The 20,765-nt window shown below is 43.9% G+C and overlaps 1 protein-coding gene across 13 annotated transcripts in view; it reads left to right on the top strand.

Annotated features, from left to right (window-relative positions):
* TRIP12 (thyroid hormone receptor interactor 12) overlaps nucleotides 1-20,765 on the top strand; it is a 154,454-nt gene that overhangs the window by 34,406 nt on the left and 99,283 nt on the right. For 12 of the 13 annotated variants that reach the window (XM_038763049.1, XM_038763299.1, XM_038763442.1 and 9 more), the window contains exons 3-4: nucleotides 5,664-5,699; nucleotides 15,004-15,150. In XM_038763049.1, the coding sequence (XP_038618977.1) occupies nucleotides 15,053-15,150 (98 nt within the window). In that variant the 5' untranslated portion in view covers nucleotides 5,664-5,699; nucleotides 15,004-15,052. The remainder of the gene's footprint in view (nucleotides 1-5,663; nucleotides 5,700-15,003; nucleotides 15,151-20,765) is intronic. The other variant, XM_038763134.1, reaches the window with a different exon arrangement.

The raw sequence follows: 20,765 nt of genomic DNA on the forward strand, positions 1-20,765 counted from the left end.
TTGGGCAGGTCACTTAACTTCTCTGTGCCTCAATTACCTCATCTAAAATGGGGATTGACTGTGAGCCTCACATGGGAAAACCTGATTACCTTGTATGTACCCCACTGCTTAGAACAGTGCGTGGCACATAGTAAGCGCTTAACAAATGCTATTATTATAATAAATGTCACAACTAATATTATTATTATTATCATCACTATTATTATGGTAAGCATTGGCGACATAGTCTGTGCCCTCATGTTCCCAGTCTTCACTGACCAAATATGCAAGGCAGTAGAGTACCAAATGAATCAAGTTATTCACAATGAATGAAATAGGTTTTGATGAACATTCATCTTTTACAGTAACTTAAAGGAAATTTCCAAAGCTAAGAGAAAATTTATTCCTGGACTGGCCACCGAGTCCAGTGGCATGAGGGAAAGATGTTTTATTTCATAGTGATGAGCTGCACAGGAATTTTAGCTGTAAGACCTTATGAAGAAAACATCTCCCTTTCCCTCCCCCACTCCTTATCATTCTTCTTGGCCCCCCCAATTCCTTCCCAGGTACTTTTTTTTTAATGGTATTTGTTAAGCGCTTACTATGTGCAAAGCACTTCTGTAAACATTATCCAATCTTGGGTTCACTGACGCTGTCCTCTCCTGGTTCTCCTAACGCTCTGGCTGCTCCTTTTCGGTCTCTCGCGTAGCATCCTCTGCCTTCCACCCTTTGACTGTGGAAGTCCTTCAAGGCTCAGTTTTGGGTCCCCATCTGTTATCCTTCTACACCCACTCCCTTGGAGAATTCATTCACTCCAACCATCTCTGTGCCGATGTTTCTCAATTTCCACTTCCAGGATTGACCCCTCCTTCTCGGCCATCTCACCTTTCCTCCTGCCTTCAAGACATCTCTACTTGGGTGTCCCATTGATACTACAAACTTAACAAGTACAAAAGAGATTTCTCATCTTCCCACCCAAACCCTCGCCTCCCCTGTATTCCCATCACTGTGGGCATCACCGCTGTCCTCCTTGCCTCACAGGCCCATAACGTTGGGCTGGACTCATCTCTCTCATTCAACCAACTTATTTTTTCTTGGAAGACTTCCCGTCTCTTCACTCTGTAAAACATTTCATGTTTCCTTAAGGTTAACTGGCACCCATGGTCAGTTTCTGTCTCTCCGGTGAGCATTGTCATTTTTTTTTTTTTCATGGAATATTCAGCCCTCACTTCACATCAATAGATTGTGAACCCTTTCCGGGACAGGGTTCATTTCCAATTCCCGCGTGTATACTCTTTCCCAGCACTTTGGTAGAGGGCTGTGCACACAGTAAGCACGTAATAAATACCATTCCTACTACCAAGATTTAGATACTGACTTTAGGATTGTTGCCAGCATCTGATACCCCCAAATTAAGCAAAGTTGCCTTAGTGTTGACATTTATGCCATTTTTGTCAACATCATCCAATAGTATTAGTTTGAAATGCTGGGAGTAATTAATGATCGCTAATTAGGACCTCTGGCCCTCATGGGGTTCATTATCTGTGAAAGGAGAATGTATATGGTTGGGGGAGGAGGGAGAAGAAGAACTGGTTAAACAAATAACAGCAAATGGAAACAATTCATTCTTCTATTGCTCTCCCCCTCGTCCCCCTCTCCATCCCCCCCGTCTTACCTCCTTCTCTTCCCCACAGCACCTGTATATATGTACGTATGTTTGTACATATTTATTACTCTATTTACTTATTTATTTTACTTATACATATCTATTCTATTTATTTTATTTTGTTAGTATGTTTGGTTTTGTTCTCTGTCTCCCCCTTTTAGACTGTGAGCCCACTGTTGGGTAGGGACTGTCTCTATATGTTGCCAACTTGTACTTCCCAAGCGCTTAGTACAGTGCTCGGCACACAGTAAGCGCTCAATAAATACGATTGATTGATTGATGAGCTACCCTGTCAAACTGCCCCAACTTTCCCAACATTCTCAATGCTGGTGAGATAGGTTTCTCCTCTGGGATGGCAGCCAAGCAGGGGAGTAGCCTTGTCTCCGAGGCCGACTCCTGCAGGATTTTGTCGGTGACATTACTCACGAGTTTGCACGTGGCCATGTTTCTACCTCGCCTGCCCTTGTCATGGGGAGGGGGCTTTTCTGTGGCAGCAGGTGGGAAGATGGTTGGGATCTCCAAAATGGAAGCAGGAGTAATAATACCGAAAAAATACTTGCTAGGCAGATGCTATTGTAGGTGAACTGTAAAATTCAAAAAGTAAAATGAAACAGAAACTTATTGAAATTTAAATCCATTTTTAAAAATAATAATAATAATAATAATAATGGCATTTATTAAGCGCTTACTATGTGCAAAGCACTGTTTTAAATTAAGCGACTCTCACACTTTTTAACCCTGAGTCCATCATCTGTTTATTACCAGCCACTTCACCATAATTGACTGAAGGCAGGTTTGTGGAAGCAGACATATCTCTGGAGCAATTGGGGATTATACATTAGCATTCATTCATTCATTCAATTGTATTTATTGAGCACTTACTGTGTGCAGAGCACTACTAAGCGCTTGGGAAGTACAGGTTGGAAACATATAGAGACGGTCCCTACCCAACAACGGGCTCACAATCTAGAAGGGGGAGACAGACAACAAAACAAAATATATTAGCAAAATTAAATAAATAGAATAGTAAATATGTACAAGTAAAATAGAGTAATAAATATGGACAAACATATATACAGGTGCTGGGGGAGGGGAAGGAGGTAAGGCGGGGGGGATGGGGAAGGGGAGGAGGGGGAGAGGAAGGAGGGGCCTCAGTCTGGGAAGGCCTCCTGGAGGAGGTGAGCTCTCAGTAGGGCTTTGAAGGGAGGAAGAGAGCTAGCTTGGTGGATGGGCAGAGGGAGGGCATTCCAGGCCAGGGGGATGACGTGGGCTGGGGGTCGACGGCGGGACAGGCAAGAACGAGGCACATTAATTAAAGTAGGTACAGTGAATCAAATTTATCAGGTGCAAGGGAAATCTTTACAATGTGCAGAGTCTGTAATGAGGGGCACAGCTCATTCCCAATTCTGCCAATTGTCAGCTGTGTGACTTTGGGCAAGTCACTTAACTTCTCTGTGCCTCAGTTGCCTCATCTGTAAAATAGGGATTAAGACTGTGAGCCCCGCCATGGGACAACCTGATCTCCTTTTAACCTCCCCAGCGCTTAGAACAGTGCTTTGCCCATAGTAAGCGCTTAATAAATGCCATTTATTTTTATTATTATTCCGACTTAAAGCAAATTAATTTTCCAAAGCATGTCAGTAAAGGGTTTTGGAGAGTTAACTCTCCTGGTCATTGACGTAAATGTGTAACCAGTGCGAATGAATTTGTCATGCATTTTCATTCTCGAAATCAGTCCATTCCTTTCACTGACATGCAGACGAAGCCAAAAAGCATGAGGAGGTATGGCATTTTAATTTAAGAAAGAGGAACTAGCCCCCGCCTCCCCAGGATAATGTGACAGACTGGTTGTAGGTTGGTCATTTTTAAGTTCACGTGTGACTAAAACCCATTTGAGACTGGCAAGATGCACTTCAGTTTGGACAGTCATTTCCATGAAGGAGCAGGGTGGTTCAGCTCTCAAATCTGCTCTTTCTCCTCCTCCTCCTCCTCTTCTCTTCCCCTGGTCTCACATTGACAATGGGGCTGCCAAAGTCCAGACTCCTTGTGCTGTATCACTCTGTGGAGTGATTCTCACCAGGCATGAAAATCACAAGTTGCCCAGTTGCCATGGAAACTTGATAACGTCAAATAGATGGGCCGTGAGACGTGGAGCCGAATGGGCAGTTTGAGACCTTGGGCTGAAAGCCGAGAGCCACTCTGCAGCTTCAGGGACTGAACTCAGTCTTCAAGGAGGAACATTTTTAGGCAGTAGTACTTTAGGTGTTAAAAACCTTAGTGCTGCAGCAGTTAGTGTGAGGCAGTGAATAGGTGAACCCTGCTCCATGCTGCCACTAACTAGCCAAATCACTGCAGTGGAGCAGAGTTTCCCTTCTTTCAGACACAACTGAGTACTAGGTGAGAGGTCTGGGCCTAGGAATGCGAATCTCTAAAACTTGGAGGGTCTTCTCAAATTCAGCCTGCAAAGATGTACCGTTATTTGAATCACGAGATCCTATTAAGGAAATATGAGCGCAAGATCACTTTAAAAATAAAGTATTTTTCAAAGTCAGAAAGGATTAAAAGAGGAAATCGAGGCCCCATTAAGAAAGTCGGGCACTGCTGAATAATAATAATAGTGATATTTAAGTGCCTACTATGTGTGAAGCATTGTGCTAAGCAACAGGATAGTTTCAATCAGTGGTATTTGGGTGCCTTACTGTGTGCAGAGCATTGTACTAACTGCTTGGGAGAGTACAATACAATAGAGTTGGTAGACATGTTCCTAGACCTTAATGAGCTTGCAATCTAGAGGGGGAGATGGACATTAATATAAGTAAATAAATTACAGGTAGGTGCATAAGTGCTGTGGGGCTGAAGGTGGAGTGAATACTAAATGCCCAAAGGGTACTGATCCAAGTGCATAGATGTCGCAGAAGGGAGAGAGAGTAGGTAATCAGGGCAGGCACAGAATCTGTCCCTTATGTGGGACTCACAGTCTAAGAGGGAGGGGGCCGGGTGGGTGGGCAGAGCAGGGTTTGAGTCTCCAGTTTACAGAAGACAAAACTGAGGCACAGAAAAGTCGCCTAACTTGCCCAAGGTCACACCGTAGGTATTTGGAAGAGCCAGGATTAAAATCCAGGTCCTCTTTCCTCTAGGCCACGCTGCTTCCTTGAAGGGCCTTTGCAATCTGTGCCTCAACTGTGCAATTTTAACCCGGTCCAACAGCGTTAAGTCATGCATTGATACTCCGGTTGTCTAGAATCTCCAAATGCAGTAGGGAAATTTCTGCATTTATTTTGGGACCAAGCGTTGTTTCTCGAGGGTGGTAGCGTGCCATTTCAGCATGTTAGCAACTGTCAACATCTCTGGTAGTGCTGTTATGGTCTATGTGCTTTGGCTGAAAGCTGGTAAAGCACCCAGCAGGTTTTGGTGCTGGATGGCACTACCCTCTAGCCCAAACAGGGGCCGTGGGCCAGGCAGCATGGTGTTTGAGTGCTTACAGTGTGCAGAGCACTGTACTAAGGCCGCCACCCCTTAGATCAGCTTCAGGGTCCAGAGGCCTCCATCCCTCAGTTGTCCCCAAGCTACCTCTGAATTCTTGCTGCTGGACAGAGGGACTTCATTTTGGAGCAACGCCTACATATAGGCCTTGAGGGGGGCACGTATTTCACAGTAGAAAAGGCAGGAAAGTAGCACCTCCTGGCAAGATTAGGAACAGTTGTCTTTCGTTTTCAAATGCGACCTTGCAGAAGATGAAATTTCCGATGGGAAAAGGCAGTGGAGCCCTTTTTCTAGTGTTTTGCCTAATTATGGAGGTCAGGTGGGTCCCCAAAGGGTCACTTGGGCACCAGAGAGCTGGTCCCTGATAGTCCCTGGTGAGGGTCAGTGACTGAATGGAGAATGGAGCTTCCTTCTCTCCCAAGTCCTCACCCTCTCCACCCCCTTCAGTTGTCATTTCTTGCATTTACCATCAACTGTTCTTGCAGGATCTGGAAGAGAAGATATTTGCTAACTTTTTTTTTCTTTCAAATTCTAGGCCACTTTGGATCCTGGGTGAGGGAGAGAAAATCATGTAAGCCCCCTATACTTGTGACTTTTTGTTCTCCTGTCCCTTGTTGCTAAGTTTCTTTAGGCCAGTTAGGTAGTTTTGGAAAAAAAAAAAAAATAAACCCTTCCAACAACTCTTTACCCTCCAAACTCAAGGAAGATCAAAACATGCTTAGAGCAGGGTGAAAGGGACAGTGGTGGCGGGCAATAGAATAATAATAATAATTTTGGAATTTGCTAAGCGCTTACTATGTGCCAGGCACTGTACTAAGCGCTGGGGTGGATACATGCAAATCGGGTTGGACACAGTCCCTGTCCCATGTGGTTCTCACAGTCTCAATCCCCGTTGTACAGATGAGGTAACTGGGGCCCAGAGAAGTGAAGTGACCTGCCTGAGGTGACATAGCAGACAAGTGGTGGAGCTGGAATTAGAACCCATGACCTAAAGAAAACCATTTTCTTTTCTACCTAATGCCCGTAAAGCTAGCAAAAGTTAGGCAGCTCAAGGACTTTTAAGGCCATGTTTTAATCCACTAGGCCATACTGCTTCACAGCAGCATAGTAACAGGAAAGAATTAGAGGAGTGGACACAACGTTCCTCTCTCCGTCTGTCATACCCCTTTTTTACACTTTAGATTTAGAGCCTCTTGAAGTCTGTATTAATGTCTGAAGAGTCTTTCCAGCCCTGGGAACAGTGCTTCACACATTTTAAGGGCTTGATAGATGCCATTGCTGTTTGGGACACAAAGCAGAAGCCAGGCTCTGTCACTCAATCAGTCAATCGTTTTTATTGAGTGCTTACCATGTGCAGAGCACTGTACTAATGCTTAGGAGAGTACAGTATAACAAAGTTGGTTAGATATGTTCCCTTCCCACATTGAACAAATGGGCCCTCCAGCCCAATCCTTGTGAATGAAGGTACATTTCCCTGATATTTTTTTCCCCCGATTGATTTCTGTGCACTTCCTCTTTCTTTTCTATGTTTTTTTCTCTCTTAGTTCAGCTCTCCACACTTTTTCACCTTATTTCTCCCACCGCTCTCATTTGTCTTTTGTTACTTCTTCCCTTCTTCCCTCTGAGCTAGTACTTCATTTTAAAATACTGGCACTGATCGGTCACAACTGTATCAAGCAGCAACCTTCCAATGCCCTTAAGTGGGTTATTACTAGGAAAGCTAGGGATGGCTAGGGGGAAAGAGAGGTGTTGGGTTAAAATAGAAACCTGATGATTGCTTGGTGCATAGTAAGTGCTTAACAAATACCATAATTAGTATTAAAATGATGAGGAGCAATGTCAGGGGAAAATCACCACATGGATCATCCAAGCAGCCTTTGTTGGAGGCAGAAAACGGGGCTCTATTAGGATTTTCATGAGAAAAGGTTTTTCCTGTTTTATTTTCTCTCCCAAGCACTTAGTACAGTGCTGTGGACTTAATAAGTGCTCAGCAAATACCGTTGATCAAAATAAATTATGAGGAGGCCTCCTTTGTAGCCAATGGTCTGAAATAACATTTTTCAAACTTTTCACTGTATGGTTGCCAAGTAATATTAGCAGTTTGTTTCATCATTTTCTTTTCTACCTAATGCCCGTAAAGCTAGCAAAAGTTAGGCAGCTCAAGGACTGGACAGCTGTAAAGTGCACAATCAGTCCATGAGGCCTAGAAAGCAAACTGAAAACTTAAATGCAAGGCACAAGTTATACAACGCCCAGGTCTCCTAGCATTTGTCATTCAGAAATAGCTGCTCAAATATCACTGAAACCAAAAAGTTTTCATTAGATTAAAACAAATCTTCTGTGTGTTATGGCATTTTTAGGCTTTGACTCAATACGTGGTACTCATCTTTCTAAAGGAAGACTGACATGTACTCATTAGTTTTAATGGCCACACTAGAGGCGGTTGCCAAAGTACTCTCTGAAAGGTGTCTAGGAACAGAACGAGGGGGCACGTAAGGGAAATTAAATGAGAAATAGGGTGAGCGTCAGTTTAGGGTAGCATAAATATAACATTTTGTTTGGATAGTAATAATTGAAGTAGTTCCAGGAGCATCTTGACTCAGTGGGATGTGTCGTGAAGACTAATTTATGGTAGTGTTCCTTAAGTTCAATTTTGCAATCCTGAGACCATTAATTTTTTGTTTAAAAATAGATATTTCCCGTCTCTTTGCCACAGCTGGGCTTTGACAAAGTATCATTCAATTTTCCCTTTTTTCTATCACCCAGATTTTAAATTGACTATGTACACTCCCTAGTATCTGAAGTACTTAGGATCATATTCATTAGGATAATAGAGTGAGTCCCTTTTGTGATCTGGGGTAAATTGAAAAGGGATCCCAGAGTCCCTACTGCTCCCAGCAGCTCTGGACTTGCTTCAGTATGAGAAGTGCTGGGAAGAGAGGATACCAAGATCCCATTTCTGACCCCAGTTAAACTCTTTACCCAGAAATATACTTTTTAAAAAACACATTTTTGCTCCATTTAAAATGTGATTTTTTTTCCCCAGTATTTGATAGGGTTGAGCGGGGTGTATTAATTAAATCTAATATTTGAAGATGTTTGTTCTCCAGAAAGTAGCTCTTAGTCCTTCAGCCAACCTGCCATTACTCATGTTGAATGTTGTCACCTTCTAGACACTAGTGATAACTAAAAAAAAAAGTTCTCCATGTACCATATTTAGGGTACTAAAACATGCATTAAGTTCTAAATGCTAGGTCAGATATGATAATCAGATTGGACACAGTCCATGTCCCATGTGGAGCTCACAATCTATGAGGGAGAGTAGATATCATATCCCCCATCTTGTAGGTGAGGAAACTAAGGCTCAGAGAAGTTGTGACTTGCCCAAAGTCACACAACAGGTCAGTGACAGAGCCGGGACTAGAATCTGGGTCACTGACTCCCAATCCCATGCTTTTTCCATATAGTTACTTAGTTCTGATCCTGAATATCTAGCACTATGATATTCCAGGTTATATTACTCTAGTATTACAGGTCTGTGTTCAGGATCTGCAAATCATGGGGTGCATGGCCCCACCAGAAATCTGAAAATGAGGCACTGGCACTCGGCAATTACATGGCCACGTATTTATTATAATATGTGTTGATGAGGAGTTTGGTGTTTGTTGCCAAGGCAGTTCAGGCATGGGCTTAATCTCTCGTCATCTGATGCCATGCCTTTCCAGTGCTTCCCCAGCTACCTGGTTTTACTGTGTGATGTCAGAGCCACACCATGCCAATATAGCCGAGGTCATTCTGCATTAAAATGGCCAAGCGGCAGTGCCAAAATTGTGTCGGTGAGTTGGGATCAAAGCAGGGCCAGGGTTCAGGCTCAGGGGTGGGCCAGTAGGGTAGCCTGCAGCCTAAGGGATGCCGTAGAGCTATTTGAGAGGATGATCGGGGCAAAGATTTGTAGGGAACAAAAATAGGAACCCAGCCATCATCCTTAGATCTAAACAAAGCCTGGCTCTTCCTTTTGGTGTGCTGTTTTCGTTCTCTGTCTAGTGGGTACTACAGAGAAGCTGGGGTGTAGATGGCAGTTGATTGACTCTTTTCCGACTGCTTACCGCCTATCTCCCTCCTACTTCATCGCATGCAGGCCTAATGGGATTTTCTTGGATTTTGTCTGAGTATTAGGGCAGAAGCTTTTGAGCAGAAGAGGTGAGATTTTTATGTTCTCTTCATAGGGTTGCTATTATACTCGGTAGAAAGGTTGAGCGTTTTAATGAATTATGAATTCATGCCAAATTGAGCATCTATAAAGCTTGATGAGGCACCCCTGTGGATCTGAGACCGGGCCTGCCCCCGAAGGCCCGTCTGGCTCGAGCTATCATGATATCCTCAGGTGGCTAAATTAAAGCAGCCGGTAATGAAGTCCTGGAATGCGGTTGGTTTACTGGCATTGAGGCAGTGCTCAGTACAGCATTACTTCGTTGGGTGGAACATGTGAGGGGAATGGATAACAGCGGGCTCCCCATGCAGCTGTTCTGTACCAAATTGAAAGGGTCACCCTCAAGCACCGTGCTTTCAAGACCTAGCCAAGCTCAGTCTCGCACGATGTGTGAAGTATGGCAACAGACTATCGGCTAACCACTGCAGATAGAGAAGCTGATTACATGGGCAGAGGTCCTGTTCTTCTGCTGTACTTAATGCATGACACTTGATAGGTGTTCCTTAGGAGATTGGGAGACCCAGAGGCAGATTAGGAAGCCACAAGTGCTTCAAGTGGCAAACACCTCTGCACTGTAAAAGGCAGCCCTTGGGATTATACCTGATATAATGGGTTGGCAGTCTGGCAATAATCCACTCATTCTTACAGGGACAGGAGCACCCCCTCAGTAGCCTCCTCTTTCAGTTTGCCCTCTCCCTTGCCTTTGGCTTTTTTAGGCTGACTAATTTCAGAACTGCACGAGAAGACATCTTTTGGGACTTGAGGGAAGCTTAAAATGTGAAGCGAGCTTAGGCTTTGGCAAGTTTTTAAAAAGAAAGAAGTTTGGTGAGTTGATCGTCAATGCTCGACTGAATGCAAGAAAGTAACAGTCTCAGGATTTAGCCTTAGTTGGTGTTAATTTTTTTTTTTTCTGAGCTGCATCAAATTTCTTGTCTTGGGGCTACTGAAAAGATGTCCTACTTTGACATATACTTTAAAAAAAAACAATTTTGAAGTTTTGCTTTGAGCCACATGGCACCCTTTGGAGGTACTAGGCAGCAAGTACCCCTCAGCACATTTGTAAAGTCAAGGTTAGAGGAAACTGAAGCTCAAAAAGGTTGTTAGTTGCTCTTTGATTTTTGGCAGCTTGGTTTTTGGTACTTCCTTCTTTTTTCCATTTTTTTTCCATTCTGCTGACCTCCTGCTTTGACCCCACCTCTATCTCTAACCAGGGTGGACAGACATACTAGCTCTAATGACTTCACAACACTGACCCACCTCTATCCTCACTAACTGATATACCATTGTCTCATCACAGCCTAATAACCTGTCATCTCACGTACTCCCTTCCGCCTTCTCCTGCAACTTGTGCTAAACTCTGGACGCACTCCTTGTATCCCAGGCTTTCATACCTCTTCTTTATTATAATAATAATAATAATGGCATTTATTAAGTGCTTACTATGTGCAAAGCACTGTTCTAAGTGCTGGGGATGTTACAAGGTGATCAGGTTGTCCCACGGGGGCTCACAATCTTAATCCCCATTTTACAGATGAGGCCCAGAGAAGTTAAATGATTTGCCCAAAGTCACACAGCTGACAATTGGCGGAGCTGGGATTTGAACTCATGACCTCTGACTCCAAAGCCCATGGTCTTTCCAGTGAGCCACGCTGCTTCTTGATTCCTTGACTTCTTGACTCCCTGCCCACCGTCTCCTCCCTTAAAGAGAAAATAAACACCTTCAACTCCGCCCTTTCCACCAGTCTCAGCTCCTTTGCTCCCGCTCCTTTCATCGTTCTCACAGTACCAGCCTCCAGCCGTGAGTCACCTCTGTGGCCTGCTTTCTTGACATCTGTGCCTGTACAGCTAAACTGCAGTTGGTGGAAATCCAGGCACGGAGTCAGATTTTGTTGTTGAGTTCACTCTGTCCCGTTGTAAGTCAGCTCTCTCTTCCACCTGTCAGCTTTTTTTTCCTTCTCCCATCAAATAATAATAATGATGGCATTTGTTAAGCATTTACTATGTGTGAAGCACTGTTCTAAGCGCTGGGGGGGATACAAGGTAATCAGGTTGTCCCACGTGGGGCTCACAGTCTTAATCCCCATTTTACAGATGAGGTAACCGAAGCCCAGAGAAGTTAAGTGACTTGCCCAAGGTCACACAGCAGAAAAGTGGCAGAGCTGAGTTTAGAACTCATAAGGCCTGACTCCCAAGCCTGGGCTTTTTCCACTAAGCCACGCTGCTTCTCATTCCACATCCACATCCCACCACCTCCATCAACTCTTCCAGACTTCCGATGCCCAACTGAAGTCAGTAGTGAGCGTCCCCTCATTCCCCATCCCGGCGGCTTTGCCAGCTACTCTCTTTGGTCTTCCCCAGATGACCTCTAATTGCATCTCACTCTCAGTCTTCTCCCTCCACCCCAATGTGGAACTCCCTCCCTCCCTCCCCAATTCCAATCGACCACAGCCTTCTCCATAATCAAAACCCTTCTCTGGTTAATTTCCAGTACGCCAAGTTGCATAGAGTCATCTATCATCTCTAGGACTTCTGTATATATTCCCATCCTCAGCACTTCAGTTTGCAATTATTTATTTTGATTTCCCTGGAAATACTTTTATGTCTGTCTCCTGGGGGCGTGTAAAGTTCATGAGGCCAGGTAGTGTCCCTTCTTTGTTTTGTATTTCCCAAGTGCTTACTTGAGTGTAATAATAATAATAATGATGGCATTTATTAAGCGCTTACTATGTGCAAAGCACTGTTCTAAGCACTGGGGAGGTTACAAGGTGATCAGGTTGTCCCACATGGGGCTCACAGTCTTCATCCCCATTTTACAGATGAGGTAACTGAGGCACAGAGAAGTTAAGTGACTTGCCCAAGTCACACAACTGACAATTGGTGGAGCCGGGATTTGAACCATGACCTCTGACTCCAAAGCCCAGGCTCTTTCCGCTCAGAAAATGCCATTGCTACTTGTACTAGTCTGTAACAATAGGGAATGGTTTTTAAGTGTTTGTTCCCTTGGGGCAACTGGCACAATTTTAGTGAACCTCTTATCTGCTTTTATCCATTTCCTTTTATAACAAGGTTGATTAGCTTGGTTGATTAACTTGGGTTATGTATTCTTTGATGCCTCCGAGCTGCATCCAGAAGAATAATAATAATGATTGTGGTATTTAAGTACTTAACTAGGAGCCAGGCACTGTTCTAAGCATGGGGTGGATACAAGTAAATAGGGTTGGACCCAGCCCCTGTCCCACGTGGGGCTCACAGTCTTTAATCCCCATTTTTCAGATGAAGAAACTGAGGCACAGAGAAGTGAAGTGACTTGCCCAGGGTCTCATAGCAGACAAGTGCAGAGCTGGGATTAGAACCCTTGATCTGGGAGTCAGGAGGCCCTTGCTCCATCTGTTATGCCAAATAAAACAGACATCCATTTATTACTAGTGCATTGGGGCAATAAGGGGGTGCATCCCAGTTTTCTCCCATCACACTCCATGTTGCCCTCATGCATACATGAAAGGGCTGCTCTTTTGGGGTGCTGACGGCTAAAATCATGACCTGCATGCAAAGCATGCCATTTAAACTGGTTGGTTCACGTTTTACCTCTTGTTTTCAAATTGGAGAACCGTAGTGCAAAGAGCACAATATGGCAATTCTTTGCTATTTTGCTCCTTCAGCTGGTATTTAATAATTTGTTTCCCCAAGCCATTCACATGCAAATCCTCCTCTGTGTTTGTGAAATTTTGGTGTGAAATTGGCTCTATTGAGGCTGGTGATGCTGTTGAACAGGTTTTGCACAATTGGGTGACTGAGAAGCTATCTTAAATATTTTGATGTTGATGGAATTAAGCACTTACTAGGTGCCAAGCAATAATGATGGTATTTAAGTGCTTACTATGTGCCAAGCACTGTCCTAAGCACTGGCACTGTTCTAAATGCTGAGTACTGACATAGATACAAGATCTTCCCAGACTGAGCCCTTTCCTTCCTCTCCCCCTCGTCCCCCTCTCCATCCCCCCCATCTTACCTCCTTCCCTTCCCCACAGCACCTGTATATATGTATATATGTTTGTACATATTTATTACTCTATTTATTTATTTTACTTGTACATATCTATTCTATTTATTTTGTTAGTATGTTTGGTTTTGTTCTCTGTCTCCCCCTTTTATACTGTGAGCCCACTGTTGGGTAGGGCTGTCTCTATATGTTGCCAATTTGTACTTCCCAAGCGCTTAGTACAGTGCTCTGCACATAGTAAGCGCTCAATAAATACGATTGATGATGATGATGATGATATTCAGGTCAGACACAGTCTGTGAGTCCCATATGAGACAGGAACTAAGCGGGAGGGGGAACAGGTACTGAATCCCCATTTTACAGATAAGGAAACTGAGGCAAAGAGAATTGATTTGCCCAAGACCACATAGCAGACCAGCCAGTGGCAGATCCAGGATTAGAACCCAGATCCTCTACCAGGCCCATGCTCTTTCTACTACGCCTTGCTGCTTCTCATGTAAAATAGTGAGAGAGTGAGAGACACGCTAGGATAAATTAACAAAAACATGGAGTTTGGTGAATAAATTTTTTGAAAGAGAAATCATAAGATCTAGAGAACGAGAAAAATGTTGCACGGTTTGAATCCAGAACAGTCATTCCTCGTAGCTTTCATAATTTAGTTTCTAAAAACAGTCTTTGAACTTAAATCCCCTTCTCTTCTCTTTTGGTTTTTTCCCTTTCCTGCTCATATACCACATGGAACACAGTCCCAGCGGTATATCAGATTTGAGTTCCACTCAGACAAACACAACTACAGTTTTAATCTTGGCTGGAGGCCTGAAGGCCAGAATATGAAAGCCTGAAGGCCGGGCTGGGTTTAAATATATATATTTTTCTGTCCGCCCAAGTTTTATGAATCTGCCTCAAAGGCCACAGCTCTTCTTTACTGACTCTTTAGCCTCACTTTCTCCAGGACCTGATGGGATAGATGCCGTAATTACACTACACCTCTTTGCGGAGGACTTGATTAGGATAAAGACTAAAGCTTCTAGGACTAATAGTTAATATATGTTGCCAACTTGTACTTCCCAAGCGCTTAGTACAGTGCTCTGCACACAGTAAGCGCTCAATAAATACAATTGATTGATTGATAGTTGATGGCATTCACCTGGGAGGGATCAAAGGTGGAATTAAAAAGGAAGACTCATTAAAAGCCCACCTCCTTCTGGGCTTGAGTTGTTGTGAATCCTTGAAGAATAAAGTCTAGTTAAGTTTATGGAAGGTTTTTTGTTTTTTAAAGATCTCATTGTCACATTTACTTTGTGCAGTGTTGCCTAGTAAGCTGGATGTGGGCAGGGAATTAGCCTGTTGTTATAGTGTACTCTCCCAAGCACTTAGTACCATGTTCGGCACATAGTAGGTGCTCAATAAATATGAATGAAAGAATGAATGCCAACCAGCTTCCCTATAACAAAGAATTTACAAATTCTTCTAAAGGTTTCTATCACTAAAAATGTGAAGCTGTTTGGTGTGTTTTTATAGACATTCCCCAAGTAACAGCTTATCCCCATAGTACATTATGTTGAATGCCTATGATGTGTGTGTGTGTGTGTATGTGTATATATATATACACATACACACACATATATATTGTGTTGTGTTTTTTAATTTTTTTTTCTCTTTCAGTGAATGGTAGTGTCTAGAAAGGGTATGTCCCTTCAAGAGAGAGGTGCCAATGTCCAACCGGCCTAATAACAATCCAGGGGGGTCACTGCGACGTTCACAAAGGAACACAGCCGGGACCCAACTACAAGACGACTCAATAGGAGGAAGGTATGTTCCGGGGGCCAGAGGGTTTGAAAAGGACTGAATAAACACTTGCATGATTCTGATGTCAAATGTCCATTTTCAACATGCACGAAAAATGGCTCTTTTCCTTCGTCTTGGTGCATACCTCTGTGTGCGATAACAACTCTACTGGGCTCAAGCTGAAAGGCTGGCACTAATGTGGCTGTTTTGACCTGACACTGCAAAAATTCAGGATAATCAGCTTTCAGTACAGCCTCACTAAAAATCTCTTCTGAATCTGGAGTTTTTTCTGAGTAAAGTGAAATTTATTTCCATAGCAAGTGGATTCGTGCCAGGAGAACGAGTTAAGCACAACTCACTTGGTGGGCTCTGGTTTTAGGGTGTGGTTTGGGTGGGATTTTTTTTAGTGGGATTTAAGCACCTGCTATTGGTCAAACACTATCTTAATCACCGAGGTAAGTGCATTATAAGCATATCAGACATGTTACCATATGGGGCACACAGTCTCACGGGAAGGGAGAACAGGTATGCTATTTTCAGATGGGGAAACTGGCGAAGTTGTTCAGGTGAGGTGCCAAAGGTGCCACACATAGCCGGCAAATGGCAAAGCTAGGATTAGAACCTGAGTCTCCAATTCCTGGGCCCACGTCCTTTCCATTAGGTCATGCTGTAAGTTGCTGCTCCATTTAGTTAAAAGGGTGAAACTCACTTTTGCTTTGGGTAAATTGAGACAGAAATGGGTAGAAGTTTGTTTTTTTGGAGTTGGTTTTTTTTTAAGGAGACCCAAGATTTTACGTGGAACACGTTTTCAATCCAGTTGAGGGCCTCAATGAGTGTTGAAGGGGTTATGTGGCAGGACTTCACTCGTACTTTAGTGTACAATGTTTAGGGTACAAATGCTCCTTACCAGATGCTTCTTACCAGTATATCAGACACTGGCAATATTTTTATTTTGCTATACCAATCCTAGGGAGAGGAGCACTGGGAAAATGATTGAGTTGTTGGGCATACCAGCTTCCTGATGGTGTGGAACAGCAATTACTTAGATATCTGAGCCCCTGCAGGTCAGCCAATCAATCCGTGGTATTTATTAAATGCTTGCTGCATACTAAATGCTTGGGAGAGTACAAAACAACAGAGTTGGTAGATGTGATCCCTGTTCACAAGGGGCTTACCATCTACACGGGGCCACATTCATAACATAGATTGCAGATAGGGCAATAGTAGAGCATAAGAATATTTACATAAGTACTGTGGGTTTGGGGTGACACCCTGGACTCCCTCGCTACTATCCCACGATCACACAGTTTCCCCATCACCAGAGTGGATGGAGGGATGATGTAAAGAGGCCCCGAATGGCCGTGAGGACTCAAGCCAAGCATAAAAGCAACTGGGATTCCTGAAAGTTAATTTTTTAAAATTTACCTAACAGGGAGTGAGAGGTCGAAGATGGCAGGTAGGGAAGATAAGCAGGAATGAGAGTTTTCAGAGATGAGAAAGGATGGGGCCCAGGTGGAGCATGGTAGATTTAGAAAGCAAGTGGCAGACCTCCTCTAGACGTTGTAAGGGAGGAGGAGAAAGAGGATGTGAGAGTCTAAGGGCTTTGGGGAGGTGAGGGTGGAACATGGGGACGTTCACATTTGATAGTGCCTATTCTACCAATAAAGTAGTGTGTGAGATCATTGAGGGTTAGAGAGGGGAGAGTGGAGGGCACTGGGACCTTCAAGAGGAGGCTAAAGGTTCACGAATGTCAGTGGGAACTGTAGATGTGGCTGGTGGAAAGGGAATCAGGTTACGATGATGACGAGGGTATTTGTTAAGTGCTTACTATGTGTCTGGCACTGTACTAAGCTCTGGGGTGGATACATGCAAATCGAGCTGGACACAGTCCTGGTCCCACGTGGGGCTCACAGTCTCATTCTCCGTTTTACAGAAGAGGGCACTGAAGCCCAGAGAAGTGCAGTGACTTGCCCAAGGGCCCGCAGCAGACGAATAGTGGAGCCAGGTTATGTGTTGAGGGGGTCATGTTTCCCCAGTGACTGGAAATGAAATCATCAGATTTCAACCATTTGGGCAGTCATATGCTTAGAGGTAGTCTAGGTTCATGGATGATGCCGTATTTTTGTGTGATCTACGGATCTAGTAAAGGGGTCTTAACGTTGCCCGTACACTTCTCCTGTATCTGTCAAGCTGCAAAGGTCATGTTTGCTGGGCACATTTTCTTTGGAAGCTAGCCACCTTGTTATTCTAGGAGTGCATAGTTTGAATGGTATCCTCTTCGAATGGTATCCTCCTGTAGCTTACCTCCAGAAGGACTCCGATTAGGGTCTTTCCAGCTATAGGGAGAAGTGAGAGACCTTTGGCAATTCTGGTTTCCCCTCTTGAAGATGGCTGAGACACCTCTTAGAGCCCTGTGACATTTCTTCAATCAGTGTCCCATATTTTGAGGAAAAGTCTGAGCACTAGGTCTCCTCGTAGTTTTGCACAGGAATGAATTTAATCCAGAAGTTTTACCATTTTTTGTGGCTTGTATTGGAGCTGTTATTTCCATAAATAGTAAAGTTTGTGCCTCCATATTTTGGGCAGGCAATACTTCAGAATTTTGTAACTGCTTTTTAGGATCTCAGTTTTGAGAGTAAGATTCTTGTTTAGCAGAGCAGAGTCCCAGCTCTCTTTGTCCTTGGCATTCTTACCACTGGTTTCACATGTTTCCAAATTGAACCTGAATGTCACATTTTTTTTTTTAAGGCCTCCCTTTTTTTTTTCTTGCAACATGCTAAGGAGTAGTGCTTTTTTATGGTTTTTTTTCTAGGACAGTAACTCAATTTTTTTTTTTTAAAAAAGAGAACCATCTATTGGTGGTATCTTCTGCCTACCTGCAATCTTAAAGAAACTTGAATCAGATGCTGTTTTGGGCACAAGTTTTTAGTGACCTCTGCATCTCATGGCCATGTTAATCATACAACTTTCAGGTCTCTCTGCTACCCAGTATAATCAGTGAGATGCGACTACTTTCCCTAATTTACTTTTTTATTGCACTTATGTTTTCCTTTACTCCCCTTTTTTGTTTACTTTTGTTATCAGTTGTTGTTCCTTTTGTTTCCATGGAATGGGCCCAACCTATTAGGCTACAAGGTCCTTTAAGGCAGGAGGCATGTATTCCGTTTTTATTGCATGCTTCTAAATGCCCAGTACAGTGCTGGCATACAGGAGTTCAACAAGTATTGGTGTTGAAGGTGATTGATGATGGGGCAAGCAGAAGATGAGTCAGAGAATGGCTCTTTTGAGGAAGAAGCCCTCCAGGGAGGGGGTTGGAGAGGCGAGGATGGGAGAAATTAGTTCCATGTAGGGGGGATAATGACCAATGGTTCAGAAATGGGAGAGCTGAGAATGGGTCTGTTTGTGCTTCACAATTAACTTGTCCAGAGTGTAAGCTGAGTTGAAATGGGGAAAGAAGAAAAAAGGTAAGGGAGAGACCACTGGTGGAGACCGTTAGCTCCTTGAGAGCTGGGATCATGTCTGCCAACTGTAATGTACTTTCCCAAATGCTTAGTAAGGTGTTCTGCACAAAGGGCTCAGTAAATAGCATTGATTGAGACTCTCGAAGCCAGTGGTCTGGAGTTTTTGTTTAATGCAAAGAAAAATGGTAGCAACTGGAGATTTGTGAGGGGAGTGATGTGCTGCAAACCGCATTTTAAAAAGATAATGTATGTAGCTTTTTATTAGACAAACTGAAGAGGGGAGAGGCTGGAAGGAGCCAGACTCATGAGACTGCTGAAGTCGTCAAGCTGTGGAGTGACAAAGGGCTGGAATCAGGGTGATGACTGTAAAGATGGAGAGAGGAAGGGGCACACTTTGGAAATATTGTAGAGCCGCAGAATTTAGAGCTCGCTGGAGTGTCGGAGGTAAATGACCCAGAGGAAACAACGATGAAAGCAAGATTACAAGTTTGGGCTGTTGTTGGCAGCAGTGGGAAAGTGATCCAGAGGAGAAGGCTTAGGAGGGACAATTGGGTGACCTGTTAGAGAATTGATTTTGAGGGCCAGAGGAGCATCTGGGTGGAGAGGTCCTGGAAGAAAAGCGATTCAGGATTTTTAAAGCAGGCAAGATAATAGGGCTGGAGGGGTACATTTAGGAGCCATCCATGTAGACGTGGCAGCTGAAACTCTGTGAACAGAGAAGCTCCCTGAAAATTCCCTAGACGAAACTGGTAGCTTGTCTTCACCATGTTCTAGAGAAGCAGCATGGCTCAGTGGAAAGAGCACGGGCTTTGGAGTCAAAGGTCACGGGTTCAAACCCCGGCTCTGCCAATTGTCAGCTGTGTGACTTTGGGCAAGTCACTTAACTTCTTTGTGCCTCAGTTACTTCATCTGTAAAATGGGGATGAAGACTGTGAGCCCCCCCCGAGGGACAACCTGGTCACCTTGTAACCTCCCCAGTGCTTAGAACAGTGCTTTGCACATAGTAAGCGCTTAATAAATGCCATTATTATTATTATTAACAGAGAGAGGAGCCTCTAACCCCTGCCTGGTGAAGGTTAGAAAAACCAGAGTGGCAAGTGACCTGCTAGGAGGGTGAAAACTTCTTACTTTCTTTTCTCTTCCCTCCTCCTTGTCATCTTTTTCATCTTCCCCCTTCCCTCAGAGCCACCCACAGTCTAAAGGGTAAGGGATCAAGAGCCAGCAAAGGAAACTGAGAAGTAGTAGACCAAGGGGTAGGAGGACTACCAGGGGAATCCGGTCAGTAAATCCATGAACGAAGAGTGTTTGGAGGAGGGGGTGCTCAGAAGTGTCAAAGACAATGAAGAGGTGAGGAAGATTAGCACAGGGTAGAGTTCGTGTGGTGAGAGAGAATTCATGGAGATCTTGGCGAGAGCACGGTGGTAGCAGAGTGAAGAAAGCGAAATCCAGATTGCAGGGGGCCGAGATGCATCTCAGAGGATTTGCAGGTAGCTCGCGTATACACCCCACTCTGGGGTTTGGCTGGGAATGGGTGCAGGGAAGCTGCAGACTGCAGTGGGTTTGAGGGATTTCAAAATGTGAGTGAAGGCTCAGCATTTGAAATGAGTGGGTAGTGACTAATTTGGTTTTAGACCCATTTTATAATTTTTAAAACTGGCTAAGCACAACTGACCTCATTCTTTGAGAATCCCTTTGAACTAATATGCGCACTTCTTTGAATTTTTACTATCTCTTGGAAGCTGTCCCCCCAGAAACAAACTTTCTGATATTTTGGGCTTTTAGAACAATGGAACACTCTTGGATTCAGAAAATGATCTAAATTCTGCTTCACTATTTACGGGTAAAACTCGGTTGGTTTCCATGGGAACGTTAGATCTCAGGGTGATGGTCTGGTCATTCGGCTTTACTGTGCCACATAACTTGGTGGTGATGAGTCATTGAAATTCAATTGGGTGTTTTGTTTTGGAGGGCGGTTCCTAGTAATAGTAGTAAGGGTATTTATTGAGCACCCATCGGGTACAGTGTGCTATAGTAATTGCTATAATTTTAAGAAAAGCTTTGGGGATAGGGAGGGGAAATAATGTAAGACCCCTTTCCCAAGGTCCATCCCTTACTTATTCACTTTCTACCATTTCAATTCCTCTATGTGTTCTGTGCCTGCCAGCTGTGGTCTGGCAA

This window comes from Tachyglossus aculeatus, chromosome 1, assembly GCF_015852505.1.
Source record: "Tachyglossus aculeatus isolate mTacAcu1 chromosome 1, mTacAcu1.pri, whole genome shotgun sequence".
Taxonomy (NCBI): domain Eukaryota; kingdom Metazoa; phylum Chordata; class Mammalia; order Monotremata; family Tachyglossidae; genus Tachyglossus; species Tachyglossus aculeatus.